General features: G+C 44.5%; 1 protein-coding gene across 1 annotated transcript in view; it reads right to left on the bottom strand.

The window, feature by feature from the left end:
• Positions 1 to 16,959, bottom strand: part of TG (thyroglobulin) — a 297,874-nt gene that overhangs the window by 185,749 nt on the left and 95,166 nt on the right. Inside the window, 4 exon segments of the mRNA XM_063925145.1 lie at positions 5,882 to 5,959; positions 7,389 to 7,508; positions 8,448 to 8,615; positions 16,755 to 16,946. Coding sequence (XP_063781215.1) covers positions 5,882 to 5,959; positions 7,389 to 7,508; positions 8,448 to 8,615; positions 16,755 to 16,946 — 558 coding nt within the window.

Here is a 16,959-nt window from a genome sequence, read left to right on the forward strand (position 1 = left end):
TATCTGTGTGCACTGCTCAGCCCAGTGTGCTGCATCAATGTATATATATATCTGACTGTGCTCAGCTCACACAGCTTATAATTGTGGGGGAGACTGGGGAGCACTACTGCAGTGCCAGTTATAGGTTATAGCAGGAGCCAGGAGTACATAATATTATATTAAAATTAAACAGTGCACACTTTTGCTGCAGGAGTGCCACTGCCAGTGTGACTAGTGACCAGTGACCTGACCACCAGTATATATAATATTAGTAGTATACTATCTCTTTATCAACCAGTCTATATTAGCAGCAGACACAGTACAGTGCGGTAGTTCACGGCTGTGGCTACCTCTGTGTCGGCACTCGGCAGCCCGTCCATAATTGTATATACCACCTAACCGTGGTTTTTTTTTCTTTCTTTATAGTCATACTAGTTACGAGTATACTATCTCTTTATCAACCAGTCTATATTAGCAGCAGACACAGTACAGTGCGGTAGTTCACGGCTGTGGCTACCTCTGTGTCGGCACTCGGCAGCCCGTCCATAATTGTATATACCACCTAACCGTGGTTTTTTTTTCTTTCTTTATACATACATACTAGTTACGAGTATACTATCTCTTTATCAACCAGTCTATATTAGCAGCAGACACAGTACAGTGCGGTAGTTCACGGCTGTGGCTACCTCTGTGTCGGCACTCGGCAGCCCGTCCATAATTGTATATACCACCTAACCGTGGGTTTTTTTTCTTTCTTTATACATACATACTAGTTACGAGTATACTATCTCTTTATCAACCAGTCTATATATTAGCAGCAGACACAGTACAGTGCGGTAGTTCACGGCTGTGGCTACCTCTGTGTCGGCACTCGGCAGCCCGTCCATAATTGTATATACCACCTAACCGTGGTTTTTTTTTCTTTCTTTATACATACATACTAGTTACGAGTATACTATCTCTTTATCAACCAGTCTATATATTAGCAGCAGACACAGTACAGTGCGGTAGTTCACGGCTGTGGCTACCTCTGTGTCGGCACTCGGCAGCCCGTCCATAATTGTATATACCACCTAACCGTGGTTTTTTTTTCTTTCTTTATACATACATACTAGTTACGAGTATACTATCTCTTTATCAACCAGTCTATATATTAGCAGCAGACACAGTACAGTGCGGTAGTTCACGGCTGTGGCTACCTCTGTGTCGGCACTCGGCAGCCCGTCCATAATTGTATATACCACCTAACCGTGGTTTTTTTTTCTTTCTTTATACATACATACTAGTTACGAGTATACTATCTCTTTATCAACCAGTCTATATATTAGCAGCAGACACAGTACAGTGCGGTAGTTCACGGCTGTGGCTACCTCTCTGTCGGCACTCGGCAGCCCGTCCATAATTGTATATACCACCTAACCGTGGTTTTTTTTTCTTTCTTTATACATACATACTAGTTACGAGTATACTATCTCTTTATCAACCAGTCTATATATTAGCAGCAGACACAGTACAGTGCGGTAGTTCACGGCTGTGGCTACCTCTGTGTCGGCACTCGGCAGCCCGTCCATAATTGTATACTAGTATCCAATCCATCCATCTCCATTGTTTACCTGAGGTGCCTTTTAGTTGTGCCTATTAAAATATGGAGAACAAAAATGTTGAGGTTCCAAAATTAGGGAAAGATCAAGATCCACTTCCACCTCGTGCTGAAGCTGCTGCCACTAGTCATGGCCGAGACGATGAAATGCCAGCAACGTCGTCTGCCAAGGCCGATGCCCAATGTCATAGTACAGAGCATGTCAAATCCAAAACACCAAATATCAGTAAAAAAAGGACTCCAAAACCTAAAATAAAATTGTCGGAGGAGAAGCGTAAACTTGCCAATATGCCATTTACCACACGGAGTGGCAAGGAACGGCTGAGGCCCTGGCCTATGTTCATGGCTAGTGGTTCAGCTTCACATGAGGATGGAAGCACTCAGCCTCTCGCTAGAAAAATGAAAAGACTAAAGCTGGCAAAAGCAGTAGCACCGCAAAGAACTGTGCGTTCTTCGAAATCCCAAATCCACAAGGAGAGTCCGACTCCAATTGTGTCGGTTGCGATGCCTGACCTTCCCAACACTGGACGTGAAGAGCATGCGCCTTCCACCATTTGCACGCCCCCTGCAAGTGATGGAAGGAGCACCCGCAGTCCAGTTCCTGATAGTCAGATTGAAGATGTCAGTGTTGAAGTACACCAGGATGAGGAGGATATGGGTGTTGCTGGCGCTGGGGAGGAAATTGACCAGGAGGATTCTGATGGTGAGGTGGTTTGTTTAAGTCAGGCACCCGGGGAGACACCTGTTGTCCGTGGTAGGAATATGGCCGTTGACATGCCTGGTGAAAATACCAAAAAAATCAGCTCTTCGGTGTGGAAGTATTTCACCAGAAATGCGGACAACAGGTGTCAAGCCGTGTGTTCCCTTTGTCAAGCTGTAATAAAGTAGGGGTAAGGACGTTAACCACCTCGGAACATCCTCCCTTATACGTCACCTGCAGCGCATTCATAATAAGTCAGTGACAAGTTCAAAAACTTTGGGTGACAGCGGAAGCAGTCCACTGACCAGTAAATCCCTTCCTCTTGTAACCAAGCTCACGCAAACCACCCCACCAACTCCCTCAGTGTCAATTTCCTCCTTCCCCAGGAATGCCAATAGTCCTGCAGGCAATGTCACTGGCAATTATGACGAGTCCTCTCCTGCCTGGGATTCCTCCGATGCATCCTTGCGTGTAACGCCTACTGCTGCTGGCGCTGCTGTTGTTGCTGCTGGGAGTCGATGGTCATCCCAGAGGGGAAGTCGTAAGCCCACTTGTACTACTTCCAGTAAGCAATTGACTGTTCAACAGTCCTTTGCGAGGAAGATGAAATATCACAGCAGTCATCCTGCTGCAAAGCGGATAACTGAGGCCTTGACAACTATGTTGGTGTTAGACGTGCGTCCGGTATCCGCCGTTAGTTCACAGGGAACTAGACAATTTATTGAGGCAGTGTGCCCCCGTTACCAAATACCATCTAGGTTCCACTTCTCTAGGCAGGCGATACCGAGAATGTACACGGACGTCAGAAAAAGACTCACCAGTGTCCTAAAAAATGCAGTTGTACCCAATGTCCACTTAACCACGGACATGTGGACAAGTGGAGCAGGGCAGGGTCAGGACTATATGACTGTGACAGCCCACTGGGTAGATGTATGGACTCCCGCCGCAAGAACAGCAGCGGCGGCACCAGTAGCAGCATCTCGCAAACGCCAACTCTTTCCTAGGCAGGCTACGCTTTGTATCACCGGTTTCCAGAATACGCACACAGCTGAAAACCTCTTACGGCAACTGAGGAAGATCATCGCGGAATGGCTTACCCCAATTGGACTCTCCTGTGGATTTGTGGCATCGGACAACGCCAGCAATATTGTGTGTGCATTAAATATGGGCAAATTCCAGCACGTCCCATGTTTTGCACATACCTTGAATTTGGTGGTGCAGAATTTTTTAAAAAACGACAGGGGCGTGCAAGAGATGCTGTCGGTGGCCAGAAGAATTGCGGGACACTTTCGGCGTACAGGCACCACGTACAGAAGACTGGAGCACCACCAAAAACTACTGAACCTGCCCTGCCATCATCTGAAGCAAGAAGTGGTAACGAGGTGGAATTCAACCCTCTATATGCTTCAGAGGTTGGAGGAGCAGCAAAAGGCCATTCAAGCCTATACAATTGAGCACGATATAGTAGGTGGAATGCACCTGTCTCAAGCGCAGTGGAGAATGATTTCAACGTTGTGCAAGGTTCTGATGCCCTTTGAACTTGCCACACGTGAAGTCAGTTCAGACACTGCCAGCCTGAGTCAGGTCATTCCCCTCATCAGGCTTTTGCAGAAGAAGCTGGAGACATTGAAGGAGGAGCTAACACGGAGCGATTCCGCTAGGCATGTGGGACTTGTGGATGGAGCCCTTAATTCGCTTAACAAGGATTCACGGGTGGTCAATCTGTTGAAATCAGAGCACTACATTTTGGCCACCGTGCTCGATCCTAGATTTAAAGCCTACCTTGGATCTCTCTTTCCGGCAGACACAAGTCTGCTGGGGTTGAAAGACCTGCTGGTGACAAAATTGTCAAGTCAAGCGGAACGCGACCTGTCAACATCTCCTCCTTCACATTCTCCCGCAACTGGGGGTGCGAGGAAAAGGCTCAGAATTCCGAGCCCACCCGCTGGCGGTGATGCAGGGCAGTCTGGAGCGACTGCTGATGCTGACATCTGGTCCGGACTGAAGGACCTGACAACGATTACGGACATGTCGTCTACTGTCACTGCATATGATTCTCTCAACATTGATAGAATGGTGGAGGATTATATGAGTGACCGCATCCAAGTAGGCACGTCACACAGTCCGTACTTATACTGGCAGGAAAAAGAGGCAATTTGGAGGCCCTTGCACAAACTGGCTTTATTCTACCTAAGTTGCCCTCCCACAAGTGTGTACTCCGAAAGAGTGTTTAGTGCCGCCGCTCACCTTGTCAGCAATCGGCGTACGAGGTTACATCCAGAAAATGTGGAGAAGATGATGTTCATTAAAATGAATTATAATCAATTCCTCCGCGGAGACATTGACCAGCAGCAATTGCCTCCACAAAGTACACAGGGAGCTGAGATGGTGGATTCCAGTGGGGACGAATTGATAATCTGTGAGGAGGGGGATGTACACGGTGATATATCGGAGCGTGATGATGAGGTGGACATCTTGCCTCTGTAGAGCCAGTTTGTGCAAGGAGAGATTAATTGCTTCTTTTTTGGGGGGGGTCCAAACCAACCCGTCATATCAGTCACAGTCGTGTGGCAGACCCTGTCACTGAAATGATGGGTTGGTTAAAGTGTGCATGTCCTGTTTTGTTTATACAACATAAGGGTGGGTGGGAGGGCCCAAGGACAATTCCATCTTGCACCTCTTTTTTCTTTTCTTTTTCTTTGCGTCATGTGCTGTTTGGGGAGGGTTTTTTGGAAGGGACATCCTGCGTGACACTGCAGTGCCACTCCTAGATGGGCCCGGTGTTTGTGTCGGCCACTAGGGTCGCTTATCTTACTCACACAGCTACCTCATTGCGCCTCTTTTTTTCTTTGCGTCATGTGCTGTTTGGGGAGGGTTTTTTGGAAGGGACATCCTGCGTGACACTGCAGTGACACTCCTAGATGGGCCCGGTGTTTGTGTCGGCCACTAGGGTCGCTTATCTTACTCACACAGCTACCTCATTGCGCCTCTTTTTTTCTTTGCGTCATGTGCTGTTTGGGGAGGGTTTTTTGGAAGGGACATCCTGCGTGACACTGCAGTGCCACTCCTAGATGGGCCCGGTGTTTGTGTCGGCCACTAGGGTCGCTAATCTTACTCACACAGCTACCTCATTGCGCCTCTTTTTTTCTTTGCGTCATGTGCTGTTTGGGGAGGGTTTTTTGGAAGGGCCATCCTGCGTGACACTGCAGTGCCACTCCTAGATGGGCCCGGTGTTTGTGTCGGCCACTAGGGTCGCTTATCTTACTCACACAGCGACCTCGGTGCAAATTTTAGGACTAAAAATAATATTGTGAGGTGTGAGGTATTCAGAATAGACTGAAAATGAGTGGAAATTATGGTTTTTGAGGTTAATAATACTTTGGGATCAAAATGACCGCCAAATTCTATGATTTAAGCTGTTTTTTAGGTTTTTTGGAAAAAAACACCCGAATCCAAAACACACCCGAATCCGACAAAAAAAATTCGGTGAGGTTTTGCCAAAACGCGGTCGAACCCAAAACACGGCCGCGGAACCGAACCCAAAACCAAAACACAAAACCCGAAAAATTTCCGGCGCTCATCTCTATGTATTATACTAGTACCTAAACTCTCAGCTGCGTCTTCCTCACGTGGGTCTAAGCCGGGACATCCAGAATCACTGGCCAATGCCTTACCGACATCTGCAACAGAATGTAAGATCATTTTGCATTAAATAAGAGTAACTATTTTCTGGAATGTCGACATATATCAAACACATGTCTAAGTTTGAAAGTAAATTCATTTGTTGCAGCATTTTCTGCCCAAGTTCTTGTTGCTAATCATTTATTTTCATCGCGAGAAAGCTTTATAATAGTATTGGTAATTTATACAGTAACTGAGATTAAATTTTACCTACTAACTGGTAGTTATTTACCAACAGGGTATCTATGTGCAAGAAAAGATGGCATGCAAACAACATGACTGGGAAATGGCCAGATTATGGTACCCTGTGGATGTACCCATCTACACCATAGGTTCTCACACTCAATCCTCAGGCCCCTAAACAGTTCATGTTTTCCAGGTCTCCTCACACAATCACAAGTGAAATAATTGGCTCCACCGGTGGGTCTTTTAAAATGTGTCAGTGAGTAATGAGTGCACCTGTGCATCTGCTGGGTGACCTGGGGAAGGTGCCCTGCTTGGAGTCCTGAGGACCGAGTTTCAGAACCGCTGATCTAGATACACAGATTGTGCCTGTACATTGGCATATCTATAATGGGTGCAGTGTGTGCGAGGCACACGGGCCCCCAGTTCCAGGGGGGCCCACCCCACACACACTGCACCCATTTGTTTAATACTTACCTCTCTGGAGTCCCCATCCCTTTTCGGCAGCGCCTACTGAAAACTCCAGAAAGATGGCATGCCGGCCATTTTCCCGGAGTTTCACGAATGTGCAGTAGCAAAATCTTCAGGAAAATGGCCGCCGCGTCGTGTTCCCGGAGGTTTGCGCATGTGCAATAGAGTCTGTTCTCAGACTCTATTGCCGCTGCGGAGAAGGACGGCACCGCCGGGGGACTCTGGAGAGGTAAGTATTAAATCCTGTGCATCAGTCAGAGAGGAGGGGGCCTCTGAAGCAGAAGGCTGCACACGGGCCTCCTCCTCTCTTATAATGCCCCTGTGCCGGTATATTGTGTGTGAACCACATCTGTTGCTCTCGGTTTTTAAGGGGAGTAGAGGGGGAGGGTTGGAACACTCACCAACAAGGTGTCGGAAGTCTGCGCATCGGGATGCCGCTGTCGGTATTCTGACCGCCATGATCCCGATACCATCCCGCTGAAAGGATTGGTAACTATGATGGGATACGGTTCATGAGAGTTGCTGTTTAATTAGGAGTGTTTTAAGTTTTTAGCTTGAGGGGATAATAATTTATCTTGTGCAGCCCGAAATAACTTTTAGCCATTGTACAGTAGTTTCCAGACATTTGTAGCAGAAGGATGAGTGATAGAACATGAAAATACCAGAGGCTCCTTTGTGCAGACAATGTACTCATATGTTAAATATACAGCTATAATCTAGACTAAACCATGGACTTTGCTGTACAGCAGTTGGCTGATCTCCATACTACGTTACCTCTTCGCAGGAATACCCGCTGGAAAACTGAGAACAGCGCCTGGATTTCTGCTTTGGTCTCATCACTGAGCTCCGTACTATATTCCACCATTCCGATACTCTGAGACAACATAGAATAGCCTGCAAACAGGAGGGAATCAGCCTTATATCCCTATATCAGGGCAACAGTCGGTGATTATAAAAAATATACTGTAAATGCAGCCTTTATGTTCATATGATGTCCCATGCAAATAGGCAGTTCTCTACAGAAAAATACTTTTTTTTCATGGCATTTAGTGACATGAGTGGAAACTGCCACGTCCCACAAACATCTAGTCACCCCCCCCCCCCCCCCCCCCACACCCTGTTTTCTTCTCTTTCCCACCCCAACACTTTCTCCCCACCTCTCCTTCTCCCTCCCTTACTTTCTCTTTCACTGCCCCCTAACTCTGTTCTGTGCGTCTCTGAGAGTGGTAGGAGGGGTCACAGGATGACATCATTTTTATCAGCAGTCGATTTTATCAAAGAGACTGCGGAACCCTGTGGCCCAAATCCTCATGAAAATGTACACTACCCTTCCACTGCTAATACATTTTAATACAGTATATGATGACAAATTGCTATTTCCTTTTTTTGCTATCTTCTGGTAGAATAAATTATCTAATTAATATATTCAATTAATTAGATAACCTATCTACTTGTGAGCGGAATATGTCAGCAGACATGTATCGAGTCAATTGAAAAGATAGCAGTGTTCAATATGCAGATGCAAATGTAATAAAAAAATGATCTGTCTTATGTGCAATCTAGCCGCTTCAGTAGAGCAGACCTAATATGCAGATAGAAATATTTATTTTTACTTTGCTGAAACAATGTTGCTGCACTCTGCAAACCAGTTAACCCCCCGGTGTTGCTGATGAGCTCATATTTTGCTTTACAGTCGTGAAATATCAGAATAGTGAACAATGCCATCAAATTATTTTATTGTCTGGGTAATGTGAAGTATAATATTCAGAAATGTTACTTCTCATTGAAATAACCCATGCTGTACGTCGGTCTCCTCTAAGAGTGATAACTTACTGCCGGTGAATTCTTGTCCTCCTAAGAAGAACGAGAACATCTTCTGTTTCTTGTTGGATCTCACCCCTCTGCAGACACCTTCACCGCCCAGCCTAGACCCTGTGCTCCAATCACTGACACTGCACAGCAAGACATCTGGGGACCTCAGCAGTCCGCAGAGCGTGGTGCCTGTACACAAGGACGTTATATTATTAGAATTATTATTATTATTATTATTATTATTATAATAATATCAATTGTGAAAAAACAAAATACACATTCTAGCTGAGTCTCAGCCAATCACTTTGCTTCCTAAACTGGAGGCGATACTGTTTAGCTGATCACCCATAAATGATTTGCTGGTTTGTTAATACTTTTATGGTTTACTTATGGCACTTCCTCACTGCCAATATCCATGTTGTTAAAATTGAGGCTTCATTTGCAAAGTTGGCATAAGCAGTGATTTCCTGTGTCTACCCATAAGCCTCTGGGCAAGGATTCAATCATCCTTTCTCTGCAGACTGCGCATGCACGGTAAAACAACAAAGGCGGTCCGCACATGTGGCGCTCAAAGCGTCCGCAGTGACAAGGAGCTCCATACGAGTTGGCTCTTGAGCGGACTGAGGGGGAGATGTATGATGAAGCTGTGAAAAGAGTGGAGAAGTGAGCCAGGGGAGAGGTTGCCCATGGCAACCAATCAGCACTGAGGTAACATTTATCAAGTGCATTTTAAATAAATTATATGTAGCAGCTGATTGGTTGCCATGGGCAACTTCTCCATTGGCTCACTACTCCACACTTTTCACTGCTTCATACATCTCCCCCTTAGATGTTACATGCAGTGGTCATTTCCGGGCAGCAAATGTCCAGTTACCAGGCGGCCGCACAGAACAGATGCTTCGTGTTGGAGTATCACCAGTGTGCAGCCCGACTCCTGTGCTTGTTCGAGGCATACGGGCACAGATGGGTGGTTGGTTTCATTTGGATCTTTTGCACCCAGTATGAGGTGGGAGCAAGTGTCAATACTTATGATGGCATCTGCGGCCATAAAAATAGTGGGCGGTGTGACCATATACTAGGGCACTTGCGTAGATGGACATATGCCCGCATTAGTAAAAGGTAGCAAAACTGCCTGCCATGGATTTCTATACTTATAGCTGATTTATGTCTGACTCAGAATTAGGCCCTTTATCAGAATTCATTCTGTGCTTTTCTGTCAAGCCTTTATATCATCTGGAACAGTTGATTATATCTGCACCACTGGGATAGGACACAAAAGTACTCTGGTGCAATATGTCTGGGTATAAACTAAATATCAGATGATAAAAACACACAGTACAAGTTACAGAAGGAATCCAGAAAGAAAAGCAAAATGTTTAGAAACCAAGGTGGTCATTCCGAGTTGTTCGCTCGCTAGCTGTTTTTAGCAGCCGTGCAAACGCTATGTCGCCTCCCACTGGGAGTGTATTTTAGCTTAGCAGAAGTGCGAACGAAAGGATCGCAGAGCGGCTACAAAGTTTTTTTGTGCAGTTTCCGAGTAGCTCAAAACCTACTCAGCGCTTGCGATCACTTCAGACCATTCAGTTCCTGTTTTGACGTCACAAGCACGCCCTGCGTTCGCCCAGCCACACCTGCATTTTTTCTGTCACGCCTGCGTTTTTCCGAACACTCCCTGAAAACGGTCAGTTGACACCCAGAAACACCCACTTCATGTCTATTACTCTGCGGAAGTCAGTGCGACTGAAAAGCATCGCTAGACCCTGTGTGAAACTACAACGTTCGTTGTAATAGTACGTCGCGCATGCGCATTGCGCCGCATACGAATGCGCGGAAGTGCCTTTTTTTGCCTCATCGCTGCACAGCGAACGAATGCAGCTAGCGATCAACTCTGAATGACCCCCCAAGGATGTAGCAACCATAGGTGCAGGGAGTTCAGCTGCTATGGGGCGCAGAGCAGAGAGGGGCCACCTTTCCTGTCATACACTAGTTACATGTGTTATATACATTTTTTATCATTGGGTAGTGCATAGAGACACTTACAAATTTTTGCCTTGGGGCCTACAATATATTTAGGTACACCACTAAACCTGCTTATTCTAATGTAGTAGAAAATGAAATGGAGGGCATTATAATGTTATATACAGATGCAGCCATGCTCATCTATCTTCCGTGTGGCATATAGTGCGACAAACTAGTCGCATTAAATTTGCCTGCACCTTGTCACAGCGTGGTGTATTCAGTCACAGTATAATCTATTGAGTCTCCGTTGGGGGCAATACTGGTGTTCATCTACCAGGTGTCGCTTTTGAAAACCACTACTGCGCGCATGTGTGAAGTTTCCATTGTAAAGTCAAAAGATAATAATAATAATAATAATAATAATAATAATAATTTTGAAATTCACAGACAAAAGAAGCCAGCGCTGGTCCTAGGACTGGACGCTGAAAAGGCATTCGACCGGATTAAATGGCCCTTTATGTTCCACACGCTTCAACAAGCAGGGATTACAGGACAATTCTTTCAGGGAGTCTCAGCTCTATATGGAAATCCTAAAGCAACTGTACTTGCCAACGGGGTTATGTCCCCGTCTTTTCAAATTACTAACGGTACGCGTCAGGGCTGTCCACTATCCCCACTAATATTTGCCCTCTCTATAGAACCCCTTGCTACTAGGATCTGAGCCAACCCTTTAATTAAGGGAGATGGAAAGTGGGTGCTATTGAACACAAAATTGCACTATATGCCGATGACGTGTTACTTACAATTTCCGATCCCATACATTCATTACCCCATCTTTTTCGGGAAATAGAGGAGTTTGGTACACATTCTGGCTATAAAATTAACCCAGACAAGACTGAGGTCCTAGACTTTTATATTTCGCAATCCACGAAAAATATGTTGGCCAACAGCTTCAATTTTCGATGGAATACAAAGCAACTTACGTATTTGGGAGTTGCTATAACCAAAAACTATTCCCAACTTTTTTAAGCGAATTTCCCCAAGCTTCTCTCCCAGCTTCAAAGGGATCTTGAAAATTGGGGTACCCATTATATCTCGTGGATCGGGCGTATCAACGCAGTTAAAATGAACCTCTTGCCCAGACTCCTCTATTTGTTCCAAACCCTCCCGGTGCGGGTGCCACCTTACGTCTTCAAAAACCTTCAACACGCCACGTCCCATTTTATCTGGTCCAAAAAAAAACCCAGAGTGAAGCGTATAACTTTACAGAAACACACATCGGAGGGCGGTCTATGGGTACCGGATTTCAAGGCTTACTACATAGCGTCCAAACTTGCACAATGTATTCAATGGAATACACCGAAAACGGAGAGAGTCTGGGTCACAATAGAAACCGACTCTATGAAGTTGAACTATATCCCCTCTTTGCTGTGGCTTCCCTGTCTGTCACGCCCCAGTTCCATTAAATCACACCCAGTAATCTCCCACTCCTTGGACATATGGGACATGGCTAACCGTAAATACCACCTGGCGCCGCCCCCTAGCCCCTTAGTTCCGCTATTTGATAACCCCCTGTTCCAACCAGGCCGACACCCCAATGCCCTACCGCAGTGGCGGGAGAAGGGGATCAAACTATTAAATGACATAGCTACAGATCACACTTTCCCATCTTTTACAGATCTTCAAGCTAAACTCATGTTACCGCGCTCCCTCTTCTTCCAATACCTACAAATCCGACACTTCCACTCAACGCTACTAACGCAATTCAATCATAGACCACTGACTTCTTTGGAGGCTCTTGCACTGCGAACAGAATCGACTAAGGGACTTATCTCTACCATTTATAAATTATTGGGGCCCTCCTCAAAAGCAGATAGAGAACCACACGAGAGGGCATGGGAATTGGACCTGGGAGAAACGTTTGATTTCGAAGACTGGTCCGACATATACGCTAGCTTAGCATCTAGTTCCATATGTGTTCGTGCAAAGGAAAACGCATACAAACTTTTCTATAGATGGTATTATGTTCCCACCCGTCTTGCCAGGATGTTTCCAGACCTATCTCCTCTGTGCTGGAGATGTAAGACACTGGATGGGACGTTCTTGCATATTTGGTGGGAATGCCCTAGACTGCTCCCCCTCTGGAGGGAACTGGGCTCCCTATTTTCCACAATTTTGGGGATCCCCATTCCCCTGTTCCCCAAGTATTTCCTGCTCTCTGTGTCACTGCCTGGGGCATCGCGATGTCAAACTAAACTATTCACTCACATGGTCCTCGCATCTAGATGTGCCATAGCAGCATATTGGAAATCCCCGGAGGTTCCAACCACGGGGGAAATTATAGGGAAAATATGGCACATTCAAACTATGGAACACATCACTGGCATCTTGAAGGGCTCTTCTGAGACCTTTCTTAGGACTTGGGAGCCCTGGACGGCCTTTTTTAAGGCATCTCCTCCCTTCTTTTAACAGGACTAAGTTATACCGTTAGTTTTAAACATTATCCACAGCCCCATATTCTCAGGACTGGACCGGTCGAGTCTTCCCTAATCTGCTCCCTCTATACCAATCTTCCACTCTGCCCCCTCTCTTCTCTTTCTTTGTTTTTCTTTCTTTCCCCTGTCTCTATACGCTATCTCATAATATTTTGAAAATTGATGAGTTTAAGCTCTCTTTAGAAGTGACTATAAGATATACGGAAATTGCTTGTTATGGTTATTGATCTCCCCGATTGGGATGTTTATTCGTTTGTATTCAAAAGACCATATAAGTTCTCTATTGTACCTAATCTTTGTCTACCTATGTATTGTATCTCATCTACCCAATAAAAAAACGTTTTAAATAATAATAATAATTTTATTTATATAGCGCTCTTTCTCCAATAGGACTCAAGGCGCTTAACAGATACATAGCATAATATAGTACAGAAAATAATGAAGTACATTTTCATAAAATACAGAAGCATGAAGATACTAAAAGGGACATTATGGAAATGCTTGAGTAAACAGGAAAGTCTTGAGTCTACTTTTGAAGGATTCTATAGTTGGGGCCTCTCGCACTGTGCAGGGAAGTGAGTTACTTTTTTTTAGGTGATCTCTACATTAATTAGAAATGTGAACACAGAAAAGGATTTGCTAAGCATCTTCAAATGCACAAAGAAAAGCACGGTTTCGATTTCTACACAGCTTTCTAAAAGAAGAAAAATAACTACAATCAGCTATAGAATTGGGACACACAGCACTATAAAAAATAATAATAAAATGAGCAACATCACTATGTCACTGCAGGTGTCAGTCACCTGTCTCCATGGCTCTCTTGGCATAGTGGTATTGCTGATGGTTACCATGTCCGTGAGCTAGGCTTCATTTCCTGCAAAGGACACACTTGTATTGTATATCTGTGTAAAAAGTAGTATCAACAGGTTTTTTTTCCCCAAAACAAGCTCTGTTGTGCTTCATATACAGACTCAGACATGTACACATATAGTCAAAATTAGAAAAAAAGCTGTAGATGCTACTTTTTACACAGATATACAAGTGTGGCTTTTCAAATTACGTTTTTATGTCTCAAATTAATCATATCTTTATGAGACTGAGTTTACTGTACTTCTTCCCGGGCCTTCCCATTGCTTTATTAGGCAGTATCCCCCACCCCCAACCCCACCCCCGTGAGACTTGTGATTTTTATGGACTGGGTGTACTGCTTAGTAAATGACAGCGTGAGCCATATGGACGGTGGCACTGTAATGTGGCATAATATCAACTGGGGCACTCTAATGTGGTACAATATGAAGCGGAGGCACTATAGTGTGGCATAATAATAACTGGGGTACTGTGATGTAGCACGATATGAACTGGGGTACTTTAATATGCAAATTACAATCAACCATGTGCTCCTAAACACTGGAAAACGGACAAAAACGGTCGTTCAGACAAATTGCTTATATATGAATTACACAGATTTCTGCGTGCGCTATATAAATGCCCGGTGACAGTGCATTCTACATCACTATATCTGCTAAAATATGATTACACTGCAACTAGATCACGGATGAGCCTTCACTATGTGGACTCAGATCCCGAATCAAGTATTAATCAATTCAGTATTAACATGTACTTCAAAGGAAACAGAAATGTGGAAATATCCTGAAAAGTGCACAATGCAGATCAATATATTTCCTTCTGTACAAAAAGCCATAAGGACAACAGATGATATACATCCTCCATATAAATCCTGTTTGATTAGAAGAACATCACACTCCCCTAATAGACTGCACATCTCTGGGTGTCGACTATCTCTGAGATTCCAAGAGCAACAAAATTAATTACATTTCGGGACGATAACTGTGTCTTTAGACTTGCAATGCACGTAGAATGTATCTGCTCCTCTCATGGGACATCAATGGATTCCAGGAAATATATTGATCTGAATTCTCATCTTATACTAGAACAGATTCATCCAACTAGGATATCCTTCAAGTGTACAAGTCTCTCAATTCTACTTCCAGAATTCTGCTAAATCTTTTTCCCCTTTTGTGGCCCCGCTACTAGGGCCCTTGGTACAGTACTGGACTAGTAATCAAGCAGTTCCATATTGGGACACAACCAGTAAAGGAGGTATTAAGTCACAAGACAAACGTAACTATTAGTTTAGTTACTCAAAATTCGGGGCCTATGGGGGTGATTCCGAGTTGTTCGCTCGCTAGCTGCTTTTAGCAGCATTGCACACGCTAAGCCGCCGCCTACTGGGAGTGAATCTTAGCATAGCAGAATTGCGAACGAAAGATTAGCAGAATTGCGAATAGAAATTTCTTAGCAGTTTCTGAGTAGCTCCAGACTTACTCACAAATAGCGATCAGTTCAGTCAGTTTCGTTCCTGGTTTGACGTCACACACACGCCCAGCGTTCGCCCAGACACTCCCCCGTTTCTCCAGACACTCCCGCATTTTTCCTAGAAACGCCAGCGTTTTTCCGCACACTCCCAGAAAACGGACAGTTTCCGCCCAGAAACACCCACTTCCTGTCAATCACACTCCGATCACCAGAACGATGAAAAAACTTTGTTACGCCGTGAGTAAAATACCAAACTTTTGAGCTAATTTACTTGGCGCAGGCGCGCTGCGTACATTGCGCATGCGCAGTTTGCGACTAATTGCTCCGTAGCAAAAAAAAAAATAACGAGCGAACAACTCGGAATGACCCCATATGCCTTTTATCGTGGGACAGATTTCTCATTTGCAAGTTGCACTTGGGTGGTGAAGCTCATTTCTAGACACTATTTTTGCAATGTTCATAAAAACTATACAAAAGTCATATTTCCCTAACCTCCCTCATTCTGCAGGAGACTCCCAGAAATAGTAGCAATTTCCCGGACTCCCTGAATAGTCTACCAATCTCCCTGATTACACCTTATCTCCATTATGTAGCTGTTACATTCTTGGGGGGGAAAAAGAACTCAGAGATATATACATTTAAATAGTATAATTTTCCTGCATTGGTTATAAGGCACAGTGGGGCAGATGTATTAAGTCTGGAGAAGGCATAAGGAAATGATAAACTAGTGATAAGTGCAAGGTGATAAATGCACCAGCCAATCGCCTCCTAACTTTTAATTTACATATTGGAGCTGATTGGCTGGTGCATTTATCACTTTGCACATATCACTGGTTTATCACTTCCTTATGCCTTCTCCGGGTTAATACATCTGCCACACTGCTCCCTATGGCTACATGCATTTTAAATAAGGTATCTCGTGGCCACTTACAGTGTATGGAACCTCTTGTAAAACACTATACACAAACAAATCCTGAAAAATCTCAGAGTATTTTCTTCAACAAGTAGATTTTAGTAACTTTGGGGATCATTTACATTTGGAAGTAAGTCATGTTTACGACACACCTCTCAGATGTAGCAGTACACGTCAGCACTGATAGATGTTACTGTCACAATCTCCCTGAAATTATTTTTTCTAAAAGTAGTGTGACAAAAGTTATAAAGACAATCCCAGTGCACGCCCCACACCCCGCTCTCACGAATAGCGCAGACCACTAACAAGCTCAACGCCAGCAGCAATTTAGGAGCAATAACATTTTATATTTAACGAAAGGTGTGTTTGTAAAGATGGACACTGAGGGGAGAACAGTTATCAACCCTTCCAAAGAGGACAGTCATATTAACCAATCAGTTTATGGGTATAATTTACTGTGTTTAGTACTATCTATAAAATGGTAGCTAGGCTCTAATTGGTTGCTATGGTCAATACCTTCGCTGTTATCTTTAGAAGATTTGATAAGTCTCCCTGTAATGTGACATATACAAATTTGCACTGAGATTTCTCTACCAATCCGCACATGCACATATTAGACATTACCTTGATTTAAGATGATCTGACTGAGTATGAAGCCATCACAGCAGGCGTCCTCTGCGCACATCTGACGACATAAGTAATACCCATCGGTAATCGTTGCTCCCCCTCCTGGGAGATGCATTGTTCTATACACCCCAGCACGGGCGTTCCCAAATTCTGTGCGTGTAAAGTCTCTGTGACTGCTGAATTCTTCTCCTGATTGGAACAA

Source organism: Pseudophryne corroboree, chromosome 5, assembly GCF_028390025.1.
Source record: "Pseudophryne corroboree isolate aPseCor3 chromosome 5, aPseCor3.hap2, whole genome shotgun sequence".
In the NCBI taxonomy this organism is placed as follows: domain Eukaryota; kingdom Metazoa; phylum Chordata; class Amphibia; order Anura; family Myobatrachidae; genus Pseudophryne; species Pseudophryne corroboree.